The sequence below is a fragment of the Anoplopoma fimbria genome, chromosome 7 (genome assembly GCF_027596085.1).
Source record: "Anoplopoma fimbria isolate UVic2021 breed Golden Eagle Sablefish chromosome 7, Afim_UVic_2022, whole genome shotgun sequence".
Lineage (NCBI taxonomy): Eukaryota > Metazoa > Chordata > Actinopteri > Perciformes > Anoplopomatidae > Anoplopoma > Anoplopoma fimbria.
In genome coordinates this window covers 5,583,450-5,600,071 of record NC_072455.1, presented here as the reverse complement: position 1 = coordinate 5,600,071, position 16,622 = coordinate 5,583,450, and the positions used below count along the sequence as shown (strand labels likewise).

Here is a 16,622-nt window from a genome sequence, read left to right as displayed (position 1 = left end):
CCTGGATGACAGTGAATGATCAATAATCTTGAAGGATTTCTTGCAACTATGATCATGTGACAGAAATTGTGGGTGTTCAAGCAGCATGTGGTTATCAAGAAAAGGGAAGTATCTAAGAGTCTTTCCTCTCTGTGTCTGCGTGTTACGACGCAGTCACGATGAGACTTAAAATCCTCCTCATTCTATTCCTCCAAGGTAGGTCTTGTTTTTTATTTTCTGAAAATATCATTGAGCAGCATTGGCTAAGTGAAATTTTCCAAAACTTTGAAATGTTTTTAAATGATAATAGAAAATAGAATAACCAAAAGCAGGAAGTGTATAAGCGGTATCAAAAAAACCTGACGAGCAGCATGTCGAATCACTCTGTGAACCTGACGTATTTGCCAACTTCAAAATGTGCGCACAAGCTAAAAGTTTTGAGTGTACATACGGCAATAGTAAATTTGATTTCTATATTATTTTATGTATACTGTATTGACGTGTATTTACATCTACTCTACTGAAGAATGTCCAAATTATACAGTTTGTAGTTATTTAGGCCCTTGGAATAGCAATGTTGGTCTGACGGTTGTTCCATCCTGAGATATCTGGACAATATATATATATATATTATTATCATTAATGTTAAATGGTGAAAGCATTTATTTAATCATCTGTGGTCCATTTCAATTTAATATACGACCAGAGAGCTACTTCATCAAACTGTACCACCCAACAATCATAGTATAGCACGTAGAAAAAAAGTGATTTAAAAAGTCATAGTATAGCATGTCTAAAAAAGTGATAAAGATGTCATAGTTGTGTGTCAAAAAAAGTCATAGTATAGCAATGTCAAAAAAAGTTGTTACTAAAATATATTTATACGCAAGTGAAGAAGACGGTGTGCGGGAGTTTTTTGTTCTATATTGTCTACCTAAGGTATTCTTGTCGTCCTACTGGAGTGCAAAAGTTTTGCTCTTTTTAAAGTATACCATGTTGAAAAAAAGTGGAAAAAGTCATATTATAGCATCCCAGGGCCAGCATGTATATTAAGAAGAGCAGGGGCCCCAAGACTGACCCCTGGGGGACACCGGAGGTAACGCATCTGATGATGGAGGTGACATTGACAAGGGCTTGTCAGAATCAAATTTATCCAATACTGAACATTGGAAAACTAATTACACTCCCATCAGCCTCAGCTGTACTTTGTGATTAGTGCTTAAAAGAAAAAAAAAAAAAAGAGAAGCGTGCCAACACCCTAAATTAATAGGAATCATTACAAACGTGTAAAGGTGTGAAACTCCAGCTTTGTGCTACATGTCTTTTCCATAATTCTCTAAAACATCATCAAAGATCAGTTGTTTTTTTATTGTTTCAAATCTAAATCTGAATCTTCTTTAAATTGTTTTTACAGTGGCACTAGTTGAATCTCTCAGGGAAGTCTCTGGGTACCTTGGGGATACCGTCACCTTGCTCTCGGGAGCCGACCCATCATGGAACCTTTCCGCAATTGAGTGGTCAATATTCTCAAACAGCACTTGGATTGCCACCTATCAGGACAACAGGGAGAACATTGAACGAGTGGATCGGTATAAAGGGAGACTCATTCTCAATACCACCTCAGGTAAAAGACAAATCTATAACCTGTCGGTGAAAAGGAATGGTTATTTTATTTCTCTTTTGGCATTGTCTCCTCAATGTTTGTTTTATTCATTAGGTGACCTGCTGATCCGTAATTTGACCACAGAGGATGCCATGGAATACAATATAGACCTCTTCAATACTGCCAGACTGTACAGCAGAGACAAGATTAAGGTCATAGTGAGACGTAAGTGTGACTAGCTTTAAAAGAATGACTAAAAGTGTTTTTTTTAAGCCTTTTATACATTTTAATGGGTAAAATAAGTATTGTCACACCTAATTTAACAGTTAGGTAAGTTGACGTCATCTTTATTTCTACGTTAACTAAAACTAAAATAACAGCCCTTGAGAAATGGGATTGCCATTATTTTACACAGTTAGGTTTCTTTTCTCAAATACATTCTCTCGTCTAATCAACAATTCCAATTTAAACTGCAGAACGCCTCCAGAAACCGACCATAGCGACCTATGCATCTAAAAACGGAGTCTGCCGTTTGTGGCTGCATTGTCACTCAGCAGATGAAGGTGCCCTCTTGTCCTGGCAGAGTATACCTCCAGATGCGACCGTCTACAATTTGACGGCTCCTGTTGGCAACCCTGGAGTTGCTTTAGAATTTCTCAACCCCATACAGGGCACTGTTGAATTAACCTGCACCTCCTGCAGGAACATGGAGAAGACCTCAAGTCATGTCAAGGCAAAGTGCGATGGTAAGGTCACAATGGACTTAAATGAGCAAAAACACGATACAATATGTTGTAATTCATGCCAATTTCTTATGTTTTTTCTTAATCTTTCACGTGTTTCAGGTAAAACGACTGAGCCTCAAACGACGCCAAATCCTAAGGAACAGCCTCAAACAAGGGACAGACACTTAGTTGTTTTTGTGGTGGGAGGCTTCCTGGGAATTACTCTGATAGTAATTACAATATGCCTTTCCAGCGGTGAGAGACATGTATAAATTCAAAATTAGTGAAAGTATTTATGTTGAGAAAAGACCTGTACAACCTGTACAAACAGCTGAAACAATTCCACAAACTACAGCTTAAAAAAATCAAGAGATCTAACGCAGACGCACTGAAAGATTCACAATGATTCTGATAAGTGTTTTTCTCTGGTTCTCATGACTTGTTCATTTCAATATTTCTGCATGAGTATATAAGCGCCTTTGTACAAGCTTTTCCAAAAAAGAGTTATGTATATTTACTTTTGTCTCAAATGCGGTTTGAGCCATTGTTTCTTCTCGCTGTTTGTTGTTGCTACTGTCCAATGTTATGTACCATTTTGACGAATTGTAAATACATTTATGTGGAAGAGTAACTTATGTAACTGTTGCACTAGTTTAGATAGGTGCATGAATTAGATATAGCAACGTTTTTTTTTTCACCAAATAGTACAGTTACAGTTGATATGAGTTATTTCTGTCAGCTTTCATGTATAAACCTTATACAAGTTTTTAAACCAGCTGAGGCCTCGTTGCTATTGGGGCTCTTATGCTCTTGGTGCTTTTATACCTCATTTTAATTTCCTTGTGATGACATCTGCTGTTATTTTTATATGTATTTATGTCTTTTGTTATCTATGATGTGTACAAAAGTGCCCCCTTTGGGACATTTAAGACTATCCAATCCAATCAAACAATTGGGACAAATTCTTACTTTGGTCATGTATTTCATGTAAGGTGTCACATTTCAAATAACCGCCCAAAACCCTTAGATTAAACAACATGCTTGCAAAAAAATGATTACAACGACACAGAGTGACTGAATGACATAAATGTTATTTAATATGTCCATCTTTGCACAGGCAAATACAAATAAAATATATAATCTCAGTATTTACAGAATTTACAACACTGTTAATAAAATTGGAGGATGTCGCTTTGGCTCTGAAAATATGATGGACGTTTTATGATTATTTAATATGATTAAGGGATGGTGCAACACACTCAAGGCCAAAGATAGAACATTTACAAAAGTATGACACTGCCTCTCTGTTACACTTTTCCTTCACGATATTAACCATACATATTTTTGGGCTGTGTGTATCCCAAATGTTGGTCTTAACCGTATATATTTATCTACTTATGTTTCTTACTCAAAGGACGTTTAAACTATATATTGTGCTGGGACCCTCTAGGAAATATCTTGGTAGGGTGACACCGACGGCTTCCTCATGCGACTGAACTGGATCTTGTCGTACACAGTCTGTGGCTAGATGTGTGACATAAGGAGGTTATAAAAAATTATTAATTTTAATAACATAAAAAAAAACCCCATCAGGGTCACAATTCAATGGGAGACTCATTTAAAAGGAAAACAGGGACATTTTATAGTAAGAGTAATCATTTACTTAAGTAATGCATCACCCATGATGAGGTAATGCATGAATTAATGCAGGATTTATATACTAATATATATATATAAATATACGTATACATATACATATATACTTATACATATATACACATATATACATGTATACACACATATATGTATATATAGGAATTAATATATAGGAATATTAATATAGAATCAGATGTCTTCAAACATAATGTTCAAGGTATTTCTTTTAACAATAAATAAAAGCAAACACAAATCCCTCAAATGTGTCATATGATCAATGTAAGCCAGGTAAAACTACACTGTAGCCACATGCTTTAGTATTATGTAAACTTAAATTCATTCTCATCTGCAAGAACCTCAAGGATAAAAGTTTTGTTCTTACCCCGGGTGTGACTGGTGTGTTGACTCTGGTATCAATGGTTTCATACAGTGTGCATGCCTTCATGGCAGATGAAGTCCCCTGGATGTTTAAGTGTGCATGCATCACAGCCAGAGGAAACAAGCAAAGTGGGTAAAACATGTATTTCATCCTCAAAAACAAGCATAAAATTCCTATTTAAAACTGATTTGTGCGAACGAGGCAATGTTTTCAAGTACAGAAGCATACTTACAGCCTCATTTGCAACATCATTGATATCAGCATACACTGTGAGCTCATCTGGGTCAACACCTGTGGTTATAATTTAATAAAGAAAGAAAGCAAATAAGGACTTTGATGTATATATCATGAATTTGAAATAAAAAGACAAGATGTTTCGTACCTGCTTGACTTCGTTTGCGGTGACAAACATACACAGCTACTCCAACTATAATGACAATCATCAGACAAACTCCTCCTGCCGCACTCAGGAGAACGACAAAGAGTTGGCCTGCGTGATATTATCACTGTTATTGTGATCACATTTGTGCAAAGTGAAATAAAAGGGAACAAATATACTGAGTGCAAAACAAATCATTGGGAAAATACAGATATTATTTGTTTCATTTGTTGGTGTTAAAGTCCTGTATGGCAGGCCGTTATATAACAAGATTCACATGACAGACAAGATAACTGACTTGAAATAAATGCAGGAAATCGCTTTTTTAAAATCATTTTAAATAAGCAAACTGGGTCACACTCAAAATCTTTGATTTCTCATTTGGTTGTTTAAAATGTATAGAAAATATCAAGTACAGCATTTTGGTTAATGTCTCCTCAGTGTGCAGGCTCTAGTAGTTACTTTCATGAATACCTTTAAATTGGGTCGAGCGAAAGCAACTTTAATTTAACTTATGACTTAAAAAGAAAACTTTGGAGATTTTGTCTAGTCATAGTTTGGAAGGAAACATCTTGAAGTTACATTTGAGACTTTCAAAAGAGCTGTGAATATCATCAATTTAGGCTTCACAAAACTTAAAGGGAAGAGTAACTTGAGTTGTCCTACTCAGAGTATAATAAGAGACATATTTCTAAAGATTGCATTGCCTTTCTCACTATTGCATATTTGCAGATGACTCTGGCTTGTCACACTGTAATGTGACTTATCTAAATGCATGTGCGAATATCTTTAACATAAGTACAGATAGTTAAGTGAAAACATTAATATGTTAAATATTGCAATACATGCTAATCCTCTTTGTCTTCTAAATCATCACCAGTACGATTCATAAAATAATTATGAAACTACATCCTAATAGACTATAATCAATTATCTGCACAAACCTTTTTCCAATGTGACAGGTGTAACGTTGCTGCACTTCACTGTTTCGATTGTCGACTTCTCATTGACAAAATTGGAGATTGTGCAGGTGAATCTGGTGTCTCCGTCCTGAGGGGTGATGACGTGTTGCAGGCTGGAGCCATTCATGGTTTCGTTCCCAACAGCCCAGGTGTAGGTGACACCTGGGCTGTCAGTGGTTGCACTGCACTCCAGCAAAACTGTACAGGATTGGTTCAGGGGGTGCCAGGTGGAATTGGAAGTCACAGCGGGCGCTATAGTTATGGGCTCTGATGAGGCAATTTGGAGAGAGAACAAGTGAGAGGAACTGGATTAGATATAGCCATGAAAACACCAACAAATACATGCAAAGCAGAACAGGACCCAGAGAACAAATAAGTCACGTCAGTGAAGTTTCCCTGGACACAAATCTGATGAGTATTTTAAACATTGGATCAAAGATGTAATAAAAAACATCATCCGAATGTTATCTGGCCTAAGAATTGCACATCTTGACACTTTAATAATATTATATACCTATTTTAACATACTCTTATTTATATTTTCACATTTCTATTTTTAAATGATGTTTTGATTATTGCACTGTGTTTGTTATTTACTGTTAGGCACCAATCAATCACCTAGCCATATTCCTTGTTTATGTAACATACTGGGCAATAAACAGCTTCTGATTCTGATTCTGAGGCTCAGTGACTACACACTGGCAGTCCATAAGCATTAAAGCATTACAGATTACAACATTTACGACTTGAATAATTGCACAAATAATAATTTAATCTCAAGGCTTTAGCAATGTTATTATTAACTTATTAAAAAATAAGTATAGGTAATTAAAGGACTGAGGAAAAAACAGGTTAATATGGTGTCAGAATGACATATTGACAAACTATTGATATATGATGAGAGTAAACAGTTGTTTATAGGGATGAAACATTTCAGATTTCATAGTTTGGGCCAAGGGAAACAGGTGCAATTGTGCATCCCATTTATATTCAATTAGCTTTACTATCAGATATTATCAACTAATAACTTAAGGCTGTGGTGGTCCAGAGAATCCAGAAAACACAGGTAAAAACAGACATCATCAACTAAAACCTTTTCATGTGTTGAGTGCTTTCTGCTACCAGTGTTGTGCCATCTGTTCTATTTGAATCAATCAATCAACCAACTCATATATTGATAATATTATAATTTATTAATAATTTTAAGGTAACTTGGTCCTTACCATGAACATGCAGAGTGATGGTTACTGTCGGCCTTTGTTTGTTATTCGCCTCTGAGAGAAAACTGAACACACCAGAATCTTGGAGAGTCAGTCCTCTCACTGTTAAATCTAAGCTTGAAAGGTTTAGGTTTAATCTTTCCTCGAACTGATGTTTTCCAGAAACATACACATTTTTGCTCGCAATTCTTAACCCTTCATATTTCCAATATGCCGAGGTGACCCCTTCAGCTGGTGAGCATGATAACAACTCCACGGTGTCGCCAACTTTTTTATGGATGTTTCTTTCACAACTGGAAGTCTCCACATCTGAAACACATTTAAACAAACAAAAAAAAAGACTGTCACTATCAAATTCAGTTGTTAACATTAGGAGAGGCTGTCTTCAATGTTCATAGAGTGAGAAAAAATGTCCAAATCAGCTGAAATAGATGATAAAGCAGGGTATGTTTTAGGGCATGGCTACCTTGTGATTGACAGGTAGCTACCACGGCGATGTCTGGTCTGGAAGTTGTCCGTGTTTTCGTCTTACAGTTTTATCCCTTTGTTGATTTCAGTTTCGTGAAAGTTTGTTACATGTTGGTTGCCTAAGAATGTCTTATTCAGTGTGCGGTTGCACTTTTTTTTGCAGAAAAACAAGATGGGGAAGGCCAAAATGCTAAAGACTTCAAAACAGAAGTCCACAAACCAATGCTTGACATCAAGGTGATTGCTTTCACTTCTTATATACAGCCCATGGACGTGACAAACCACCAGCAAACAAAATGTCTCCCTTCAGCTTTTGTTTGTGTCCTGTTTCCTGTCAACAGTCACCACTGGTTTTCTCATGACAGTAAACTTAACCCCAACAAATATTTTTAGTTACCTGACGTTTGTATTAGGGTAGGATAGGAAAATACTTGTATGAGTCATATTATGATTTCGCACCGACAAACAACCTACATCATTCACACGTCATTTAGAAAAAAAATACTTCCTATTCAGATTTCTGACTGCAAATGAAATTTGGAAATAAAATATTGTCAGTAAAGCTCATTCATAAGCAGCCGACAGTCATTTCAATTTAATAATTCAAAGCTGACCAGCTGACCATTGCTCCATTTCCAAAGAAAAAACAGTGCAACCACAGACACAAATGTCTAAAACGGCCTTTATTCTGTGCTGCTCATCACTTGCGGACAGTGCTGCTGCTGGAGGGTTCTCAGGAACTTCACATGTGTCTGCTGTCACGTTGTGTGAGAATCTAACAACACAAGCTCACAAGAATTTTGAATGAAACATCCACTACTTTGTGCTTGCTAGTAACTAAATATTGACACAGTATTGAAACACATGCTTGGAGAGCATGAGCTGTAAGTAGTAAAGTAGCAAGGCCATTTTAACACTTAAATACACTCCCCTACTTCTGCAAATAGTCTGAGAAAGGTCCACACCTCCTTGTTCCTGTGAGCAATTATTTTCTGTTTGACCAAATTATATGTATCAGAATATACTACTTTACTATAACTGATCCTCAAAGAGGAAGTAACTCAGACAGAAAGGATGACCCACCGCTGAGTTGCGTAAAGATTTTAAAGTTTCTAGCCAAGCAGAACCAGCAGGAAATTTGCTGACACAGTGTGCCAAAAAAATGCAAAGCATATTCGGAAATACAAAACCCTAAGATGCATTGAAATGAAATTAACAAACACGTCGGGAGCCTACATGTTTCGAATAATGTTGAGCAACATGTGCGTATTATGACTTTTTTTTTTATTATCAGGAGAGAACAAGTAATGTTTGTTAATTATCTTTAAACACACACAATGGCTGCCTTGAATTTATTTCCTGAATTTGGATGTCCCAGTTCGTATATTACTATGTCACTGGCTTTGAAGCCACAGCTGCATTTCTCCCTGGTGCTTTTTTAAAAGTCTTGCAGTTTGCTAACACACAAAGACTGTACCGATATGACATACGAACATCCAGTAGATCCTCAATCTTGACCAACCTGCTCTATTCTTAGCACATGACGGAGGGAATCAAGCAAAACAATTGTACAGTAAAAAAATCCATAAACTTTAGAGCAGAAGCATACGTACCATAGAGGCAAACCCCAAGAAGCAGCACAGAAATGTATGTAAAGAAGCAGCTCAGGCAACCACCAACCATCTCTGTGGGGAGAGATACAACGTCTGTTTCCTCTTCTAGTCCGTGTAACTGTGCTGTGACAAGTTAGTACAAAAAAAACCACACACACAAAACAAAAAAGGATAGAGAGGGTGGAGAGCGGGGGAGGTCTCTGGTAATGAAGAAGCAGAAGAAAAAGGCCTGGCCTGATATACTGATTAAAAGTAGGCACACCAGTGAGAACATAACTGGAGGGTATTGAAAATGAGGGTTTAATAAGAGCTTCATTTTCAGATCTTTTTGGTAAATAAAAACCAGTTGTTATGCATTAGATTTGTTTCTATTATTTGACAAAAAGTAAAGACAAACAATGTTTCTACAGACTACTGCAAGCAGCTGTATCTGTGCTACATGTGTGACAGTTCAAGGTAAAGGTCCATTTCTGAAAACCCCCTGAGCAGTATGAAGCTAGCCACATCCTGTCATCATATATTCCTAGATGAGGGGATGCAAAAGTGATTAATGTTTCACACTGGCCAAGAGTAAATGCTGTCAAAAACACAAATTAGAGCATGTTCAGTGCTGAAACAGAGCTCAGAGTCTGGCAGGAATCTTGTGGATGGAGGACGGGAACTTAACCTCTTTGTGGCCACCGAGAAGCGAACATTTCTTTTTTTTAGCTTCACTTTTCTTTCTGTTAAGTTCTATCTTCCTCCATTCAATCTGCAAATAAGAAACAGCATTTATCTCTGCTCTTTACTCTGCAGTCTATCCATCATGTGTCCAAATCTTAGGATATTATGTCTAGCTGTAGTTGTTATTCTAATTGATTTTTTTTCACATTTGTTTTCCGTCTTAAATGACACTGAAAGCCAGAGCCACAATGTGCTGTGCCGATTATGTTGCACGGCATAGCTGTTGTGTTGTTTAACTGTGGGAGAGACGTTATCGCTAACAAGATTAGCCATAGTGATGTGTGTGCAAAGTGTGCAGGCTATAGCCTAGTGATTGGCATTTTGAGTCTGGGTAAGCACTTCAGCATAACACCGGAGCACCAGGTAGCGAGGACCCCCCCGATCGCCACCGAGTATTTTGCACAATGCATGCATCTTAAGCAGAACTTGAGGTTTGTGTGGAGCCCTGAAATTTGTGAGCATAGAGGGAAGTGAACCACTCAGCATCACGATGAGATCACCAAGGCCAAATATGAGAGCGATTACTGGTAACCACAAACAACGCCACCATGCAATGAACGTCTCTCTCTCTGTGGTGTTTCTGCAGAGGTGGTCTTTGCACTGCAGCCTAACTTGATTTCCTTTGAACTTTAAGTTGAAGTCCTGTTCACAGTTAAACACAGAAGTGAAACCCAAAACTTGTTGCCCACTTAAATAGCAGCCTGCTAGACTTTGTCTGATACTTAATACAACTATGTTAGAATCACACACGTGTTGTACTTCTCTTTAAATGCACACATTGTTGTGTTGACACTGAAATCTTGCTTACATCTCTCCCACTTCACAGAGCAATTGCATTCAACCTACTCATGTCAGGCCTGTCATTATTTTTTTATAAAAAGCTGCAAGTTACAACAAACAAAACATATAAACCTAGCATCATTTTGATTTTCATTAAAATACCATTATTTGTGATTTTACGGACATTTGACATTCATGGACCTCATAGGGTTGAGCGTATCTAATTGTGTTGAAAACCCTCAATTTTCCTGGAGCGCTACCACGAGGTTGAAAAAATACTTATTTAGTGAATTATCTTGACATCTATTGATTAGATTGTGCTGACCTTTGACCCTATTGACTTTATTGATAAGCAGTTCAAAAATCCAAATACATTTGTTAATGACCAAAAACTGCAATTCAATAACCGAATACATTTGTTCAGTTAAACTGAACCATTAACCTTATTTCAGCCTCAGCTTTACTTTGTATTGACTGATAATCAGCAAGCATTAGCATGCTAACTCTAAATTAAAAAAGGTGACCAGGGTAAGGACCATTGTCATTGTGGGCATGTTAGCCTGCTGACGTTAGCATTTAGCATCTACTGCATTCAAGCCAGTGTAAAATACACGATAACAACTGCTTTGACTGGTTTAGCAGTGAGTGATTTATGCTAAACTTTCACCCTGTTGGTTCAGTGTTTGGTATCCCTTCAGCAGTAACCAGTAACATGGTTTAATCACATTTCTGCAGATGTATTCTTGACTAAAGCAGAACATTAGACACACAGTGGCTAAAAATATTAGGGGAGTTAGCCGGTGGAAGAAATTAAGTAATTTCCTTTTTTCTGAGTCATGATAATCCAGAGGATGAAATGTGTCAACTACCATTTTAAGAACTTCTTTTTTTTACAACATGCACTCCCATTCTCCTCTCTGAAATAAAGAATATTGAGACAAACAGCCTGTTCAATTTAGATGACATTCATTTTCAAGTTGTCAGATTTGGTCACTCGAAAGGATCAGTTGACTATTGACTTGGTAAAACGTGTAATATGAACATGTTTGCTGACATTTCTTTTGAAAGGAGAAGTGATACTGTAACGGTAAAACGACTCATTGAAGAAACAGAACCAAGATATAAGAGACAAGTTCAACAAAACACCCTGAACCCCTGCATTGTTTAGAAAAACTCAAACCAGATGAGTTTAAAGGTGTCTTTTTTTATTTCACAATTATAAAATAAAGTAAGGGCTGCTCAATCAATTTTGACATAAAACTGCTGACATGAAAAATAATCTAAATGTTATTCCAATAGGTATAAACAAAAACAAACAAAAGATAACACACAGTTATAACAACAACATTGTATTTACGTACTGAAGAAGGAAGTTGCCTAAATGAAGGAAAAAACTATTTTGAATTAAACATTTTAAATAGTTGCAAATAATATATATACTATACACTTTGCAATGATACAACATAGTTTAACAAATGTGTTTAAATGTTCTCATGCATTATGCTATGCATCATGCACGCACTCACTGATGCATCCGCTATGATATTTGACCACATGAACTGCTAAGCAGCAACTAACTGGAAGGAAAACCGCACTGCTCCACCAAGAGGCTAAAAATATAAAGCAGTGTGAAAAAATACAGACAGCATTCCTATAAATGACACTCCTTGCTGCTCAGAACACTGTAAAATAACTTTAAAAGAACATAAATAAACATTACTCTGTGAGATAGAGCAGAATATCTATACAGATGAGTTGAGGACAGATGAATGCACATACATAAAAACTAAATGCTGTAAAGCTGCCTTGGCATGAATGTTGTTTTTCATGTTTTCATCTGTGCTTCTCTTGTTTTGTTAACGGTGCACTTCTCTTTCTGACGCTGGAACAACATTTGGAGGAAAAGACTTAAAAGAAAAAAATGATGAGAGGTACAGGATAATATTGGTGTAGTGGGGAAACGTGATAATGACGTGTAGGGTGTACTGTACCAAATTACAGCTTCTTCAGTGCTTCACATTTATTCATAGACACAGTCATCACCTACAGGTCAATCATAATTAAGTCAGGGTCATTTAAACACATCAGGTAGTCAGAGATGAGCATTTGTGCATGTCATTTCCTCTTTCAGAGAAGTGTTGCTGAGACACCCTCCCACATTCAGACACATTTAGACAGTGAATACAGTATGTTCAAATGCCACAGAAGAAAGATATGGACCCATATATTTTAGTTGGCACTATTTTGTACCCTCAATTCCCAATATATACAAATTTCTGAGAGACTGTATGTTTTTATATTCTGAGTTTTTTTTGTTGCATTCATTTTAATTGGAAAATAAGAAAGAATGAACTAAGAATGTTTTGATGAACTTAAATTTTACCCTCAGAGTTTTTAAACAGCTCAATGTAAATAAAAGTTTATACTGTACCTGTTCCAGCATCTTCTAAGCCTCTCATAGTTTCATAGACACAGCCATCACCTACAGGTCAAAGATTATTAAGGGGAGGTCATACTTATGAATGTTTATAATCTTTTTGATTGTGGCTATTTTCTTTCAAAAACCATCTGAGGGTTGCGGTGTTGTGAAAGCAAACAGGGTTGGACGGTAGACTGACCATGGAGAAGAGAGGAGTACACGGGCTGCTGGGATTCATCCTGGGTAACTCTGAAATGTTTAAAATATATAGCAGTAATTTACAAAAAGTAGTAAAAGTAAGAAGAATACATTGCTTCTTAAATGAACAAAGACCATGTATTGTACATTATTGCTGTTAACGGGCATAAGAGACACGTTTCCTAACCTGTTACAACATGGACCTGTGACAAAATAAAAAATGATACATGTTTTGTATTGCAAATGAGACCTCAGAAGCAATAAGTTAATTTTGGATAATCAGAGTAATATCCATTAAATATCATCAAGAGGAGGTCTCACCGTTTGACTTTGTGTAGAAAAGCAGTGCAAGCAGCAGGAGAATAAACACTAAAATGCCAATGACGGTGCCGATAATCAACGGTGCAGGAGGTGAGAAGTGGGACACTGCAATAATAAATAAGAAGTATGTTAATAAACTTAAAGCTACTACAAGGAACTTTCATTTTGTGTTGATTTCGGCATTCCCTTGTGAATGTAAGTTGTAGTGTTTCCGAGCACCAGAGTCCCTTAAGAGAACATCTCGTTTTACTGTATCAGGGTCTGACAGTCAACCTGGTTCTGGTTGTAGTTCTCCCGTGTCTCCCTTGCCTCCAACGGACCCAGCACCGTGGTTTAAGTGTTGGCTCCCAGCGGGGACAGACGGAGCAGCGAGGCGAAGCTCAGCTCCTGGCCGGAGGGAGGAGAAGGCGCTGCTGCCCGCTGCTGAGCTCTCCTCCTCCCGCCGGAGCTTCCAGTTGCAGATCGAAGCCCCGCTCGAGTCTAAGCTGATGGAGTTTCATCTGATTTTGTGCAGAATGGACGCGGTGGCCCCGATGACAAGCATTAAGTATAGCTGTATAGAAATAGCCAGTTTTTCTCGCTGATGGTCTTGTTTACTTATGAAGGTCTTGTAAAGGCATTAATATTAAATGGAGACTGTTTCATAACCGGTTAAAAGTTGCTTACAGTAACTTTAATTTACACTTCCCTAAAAGAGAACTTATAAGGTACCTTAATGAGAATAAAATCCAGTCACTCTGAATTATATTGTAAATGTCTCAAAAGATTAAAAGTACAGCACTCAACTTTTTTTTTTCTATAAACCTACCTGATTATTCTGGGTTGCTGCTGCACAGATAGTTAAGTGAAAACATTCATGTGTTAAATATTGCAATACATGCTGATCCTCTTTGTCTTCTAAATCATCACCAGTACGATTCATAAAAGAATTATGAAACTACATCCTAATAAACTATAATCAATTATCTGCACAAACCTTTTTTCGGTGTGCACTTCACTGTTTCGATTGTCGACTTCTCATTGACAAAATTGGAGATTGTGCAGGTGAATCTGGTGTCTCCGTCCTGAGGGGTGATGACGTGTTGCAGGCTGGAGCCATTCATGGTTTCGTTCCCAACAGCCCAGGTGTAGGTGACACCTGGGCTGTCAGTGGTTGCACTGCACTCCAGCAAAACTGTACAGGACTGGTTCAGGGGGTACCAGGTGGAATTGGAAGTCACAGCGGGCGCTATAGTTATGGGCTCTGATGAGGAAATTGGGAGAGAGAGCAGGAGAGAGGAACTGGATTAGATATAGCCATGAAAACACCAACAAATACATGCAAAGCAGAACAGGACCCAGAAAACCAACAAGATATCAGTGACGTTTCCCTGAGTATTTGAAACATTGGTTTAAATAAGCTCAAAAAAACGACATCAGAATGGTATCTAGCCTAAAAAAGTATACTAAATCAGCAGGTTATCGTCAGTCAAGTCCCAACTACAAACAAGCTCCGGGACTACACACTGGCAATCCATAATCTTAAAATCATAAACAGTCTACCACATGTACTATTTGAATACATGCACAAATATAAATGTATCTCAAGGCTTTGGCAATGTTATTATTACATTTCAAATATAAATAATTGAAAGACAGAGAGAGACGGAGGGGGAAAAAGGAGAATAATGATGGCAGAGTGACAGATTGAAAGACTGATATGTTAAGATGAAGGTTAACAGTTGTGTATAGTGATGAAAACTTTCAGATTCATGGTTTGGGGCACGGGACACAGCATTTTTTATAGGTGCAAGCGTCCCATTATATCCAATTAGCTTTACTATCAGACATCATCAACTAATAACTTAAGGCTGTGGTGGTTGAGAGAGCCCAGAAAACACAGGTGAAAACAGAAAACCTTTTCATGTGTTGAGTGCTTTCTGCTACCAGTGTTGTGCCATCTGTTCTATTTGAATAAATCAATCAACATACTGATATAAATTAATAATAGATTATCATTTATGAACAATTATTAGGTAACTTGGTCCTTACCATGAACATGCAGAGTGATGGTTACTGTCGGCCTTTGTTTGTTATTCACCTCTGAGAGAAAACTGAACACACCAGAATCTTGGAGAGTCAGTCCTCTCACTGTTAAATCTAAGCTTGAAGGGTTTAGGTCTAATCTGCCCTCGAACTGATGTTTTCCAGAAACATCCACATTTTTTCTCGCAATTCTTAACCCTTCATATTTCCAATATGCTGAGGTGACCCCTTCAGCTGGTGAGCATGATGACAACTCCACGGTGTCGCCAACTTTTTTATGGATGTTTCTTTCACAACTGGAAGTCTCCACATCTGAAACTCATCAGCAAACGATAAAGTGAGAATCATTTTTGCTGATGGTCACCAATGTTAACAGAGAGAGACAAGAAAGAAAAGGGCTATGTCATTTAAAAATGAGGATTCATTTGTGGGAAAGAATGTCATATTTTACACACAGAGGCAATGCTTTACATAAGGCAAAGAAATTGGATAGAACATTTTAAATATTTATATATATATATTATATATATATATATATATATAAAATATCTATATATATATATATATATATATATATATATATATATATATATTATATATATATATATATATATATATATATATATATATATATTTCAAAGAAACATTATTCAACTTAACTTTCATGTAATTGTAAACACACAAAATATAGAGGAAATGCAGACATCAAGGACATACGGTTAGCTCGACCTATGCAGTTGTGAAAGTTTAAGGTCATGCACGAGTGCATCAGCCAAACAAATATAAAAGTGCAGAGATCTACATACCATAGAGGGAGTACCCAATCAGCAGAAGAGCAGTGTATGAAAATAAGCTTGTGTATCGGAGCTGAGCAGCAGCCATCTCTGTGAGCAGAGGAACTACTGTTTCCTCTTCCTGTCAGTCAAACTCTAATGTGACAAGTTAAGTGGAGAAAAAATAAAAGGCTGAAAGTGCAGCAAGCCGGACATGCAGTCTGGCCAGGCCTGATTAAACCTTTGCAAAATTACAGCCAGTGAGAGCACTATTTAAATTAAATTTTACCACAACACTATAAAATACTGGCAGCTGAGGAAAGGTAAATGTTAGATTTGTTGAATCACTATAAACTCTGGTAACTGTATTCCTGACTGCAATATTAATTATAAACTAAA

The 16,622-nt window shown here is 37.1% G+C and overlaps 3 protein-coding genes across 7 annotated transcripts; 1 reads left to right on the top strand and 2 right to left on the bottom strand.

Annotated features, from left to right (window-relative positions):
* The first annotated feature begins 101 nt into the window (after positions 1 to 101).
* si:cabz01074946.1 (uncharacterized) lies at positions 102 to 2,579 on the top strand. The gene is made up of 5 exons (XM_054601194.1): positions 102 to 195; positions 1,394 to 1,603; positions 1,697 to 1,807; positions 2,059 to 2,328; positions 2,428 to 2,579. The coding sequence occupies exons 1-5, from the start codon at positions 159 to 161 to the stop codon at positions 2,577 to 2,579; spliced, it is 780 nt and encodes a 259-aa protein (XP_054457169.1). The 5' UTR covers positions 102 to 158.
* A 1,160-nt stretch (positions 2,580 to 3,739) lies between these two features.
* LOC129093243 (SLAM family member 5-like) lies at positions 3,740 to 9,103 on the bottom strand. The gene is made up of 7 exons (XM_054601193.1): positions 8,985 to 9,103; positions 6,907 to 7,212; positions 5,666 to 5,950; positions 4,725 to 4,832; positions 4,575 to 4,633; positions 4,346 to 4,423; positions 3,740 to 3,831 (listed from the first exon to the last, which is right to left on the bottom strand). Exons 1-7 carry the CDS (start codon positions 9,052 to 9,054, stop codon positions 3,754 to 3,756), a joined length of 984 nt encoding a protein of 327 aa, XP_054457168.1. The 5' UTR covers positions 9,055 to 9,103; the 3' UTR covers positions 3,740 to 3,753.
* Positions 9,104 to 11,725: 2,622 nt separating this feature from the next.
* LOC129093638 (SLAM family member 5-like) lies at positions 11,726 to 16,336 on the bottom strand. 5 transcript variants are annotated; one of them, XM_054601713.1, is made up of 9 exons: positions 16,257 to 16,336; positions 15,457 to 15,762; positions 14,402 to 14,668; positions 13,426 to 13,530; positions 13,292 to 13,307; positions 13,106 to 13,155; positions 12,919 to 12,969; positions 12,479 to 12,530; positions 11,726 to 12,369 (listed from the first exon to the last, which is right to left on the bottom strand). In XM_054601713.1, the coding sequence occupies exons 1-8, from the start codon at positions 16,330 to 16,332 to the stop codon at positions 12,508 to 12,510; spliced, it is 894 nt and encodes a 297-aa protein (XP_054457688.1). In that variant the 5' UTR covers positions 16,333 to 16,336; the 3' UTR covers positions 11,726 to 12,369; positions 12,479 to 12,507. The 5 variants fall into 5 exon arrangements, 4 of the variants coding, with proteins under 4 accessions (XP_054457688.1, XP_054457687.1, XP_054457690.1 ...); XR_008531299.1 differs by lacking the exon at positions 13,292 to 13,307; XM_054601712.1 differs by having other exon boundaries at positions 11,726 to 12,530.
* Positions 16,337 to 16,622: the final 286 nt, after the last annotated feature.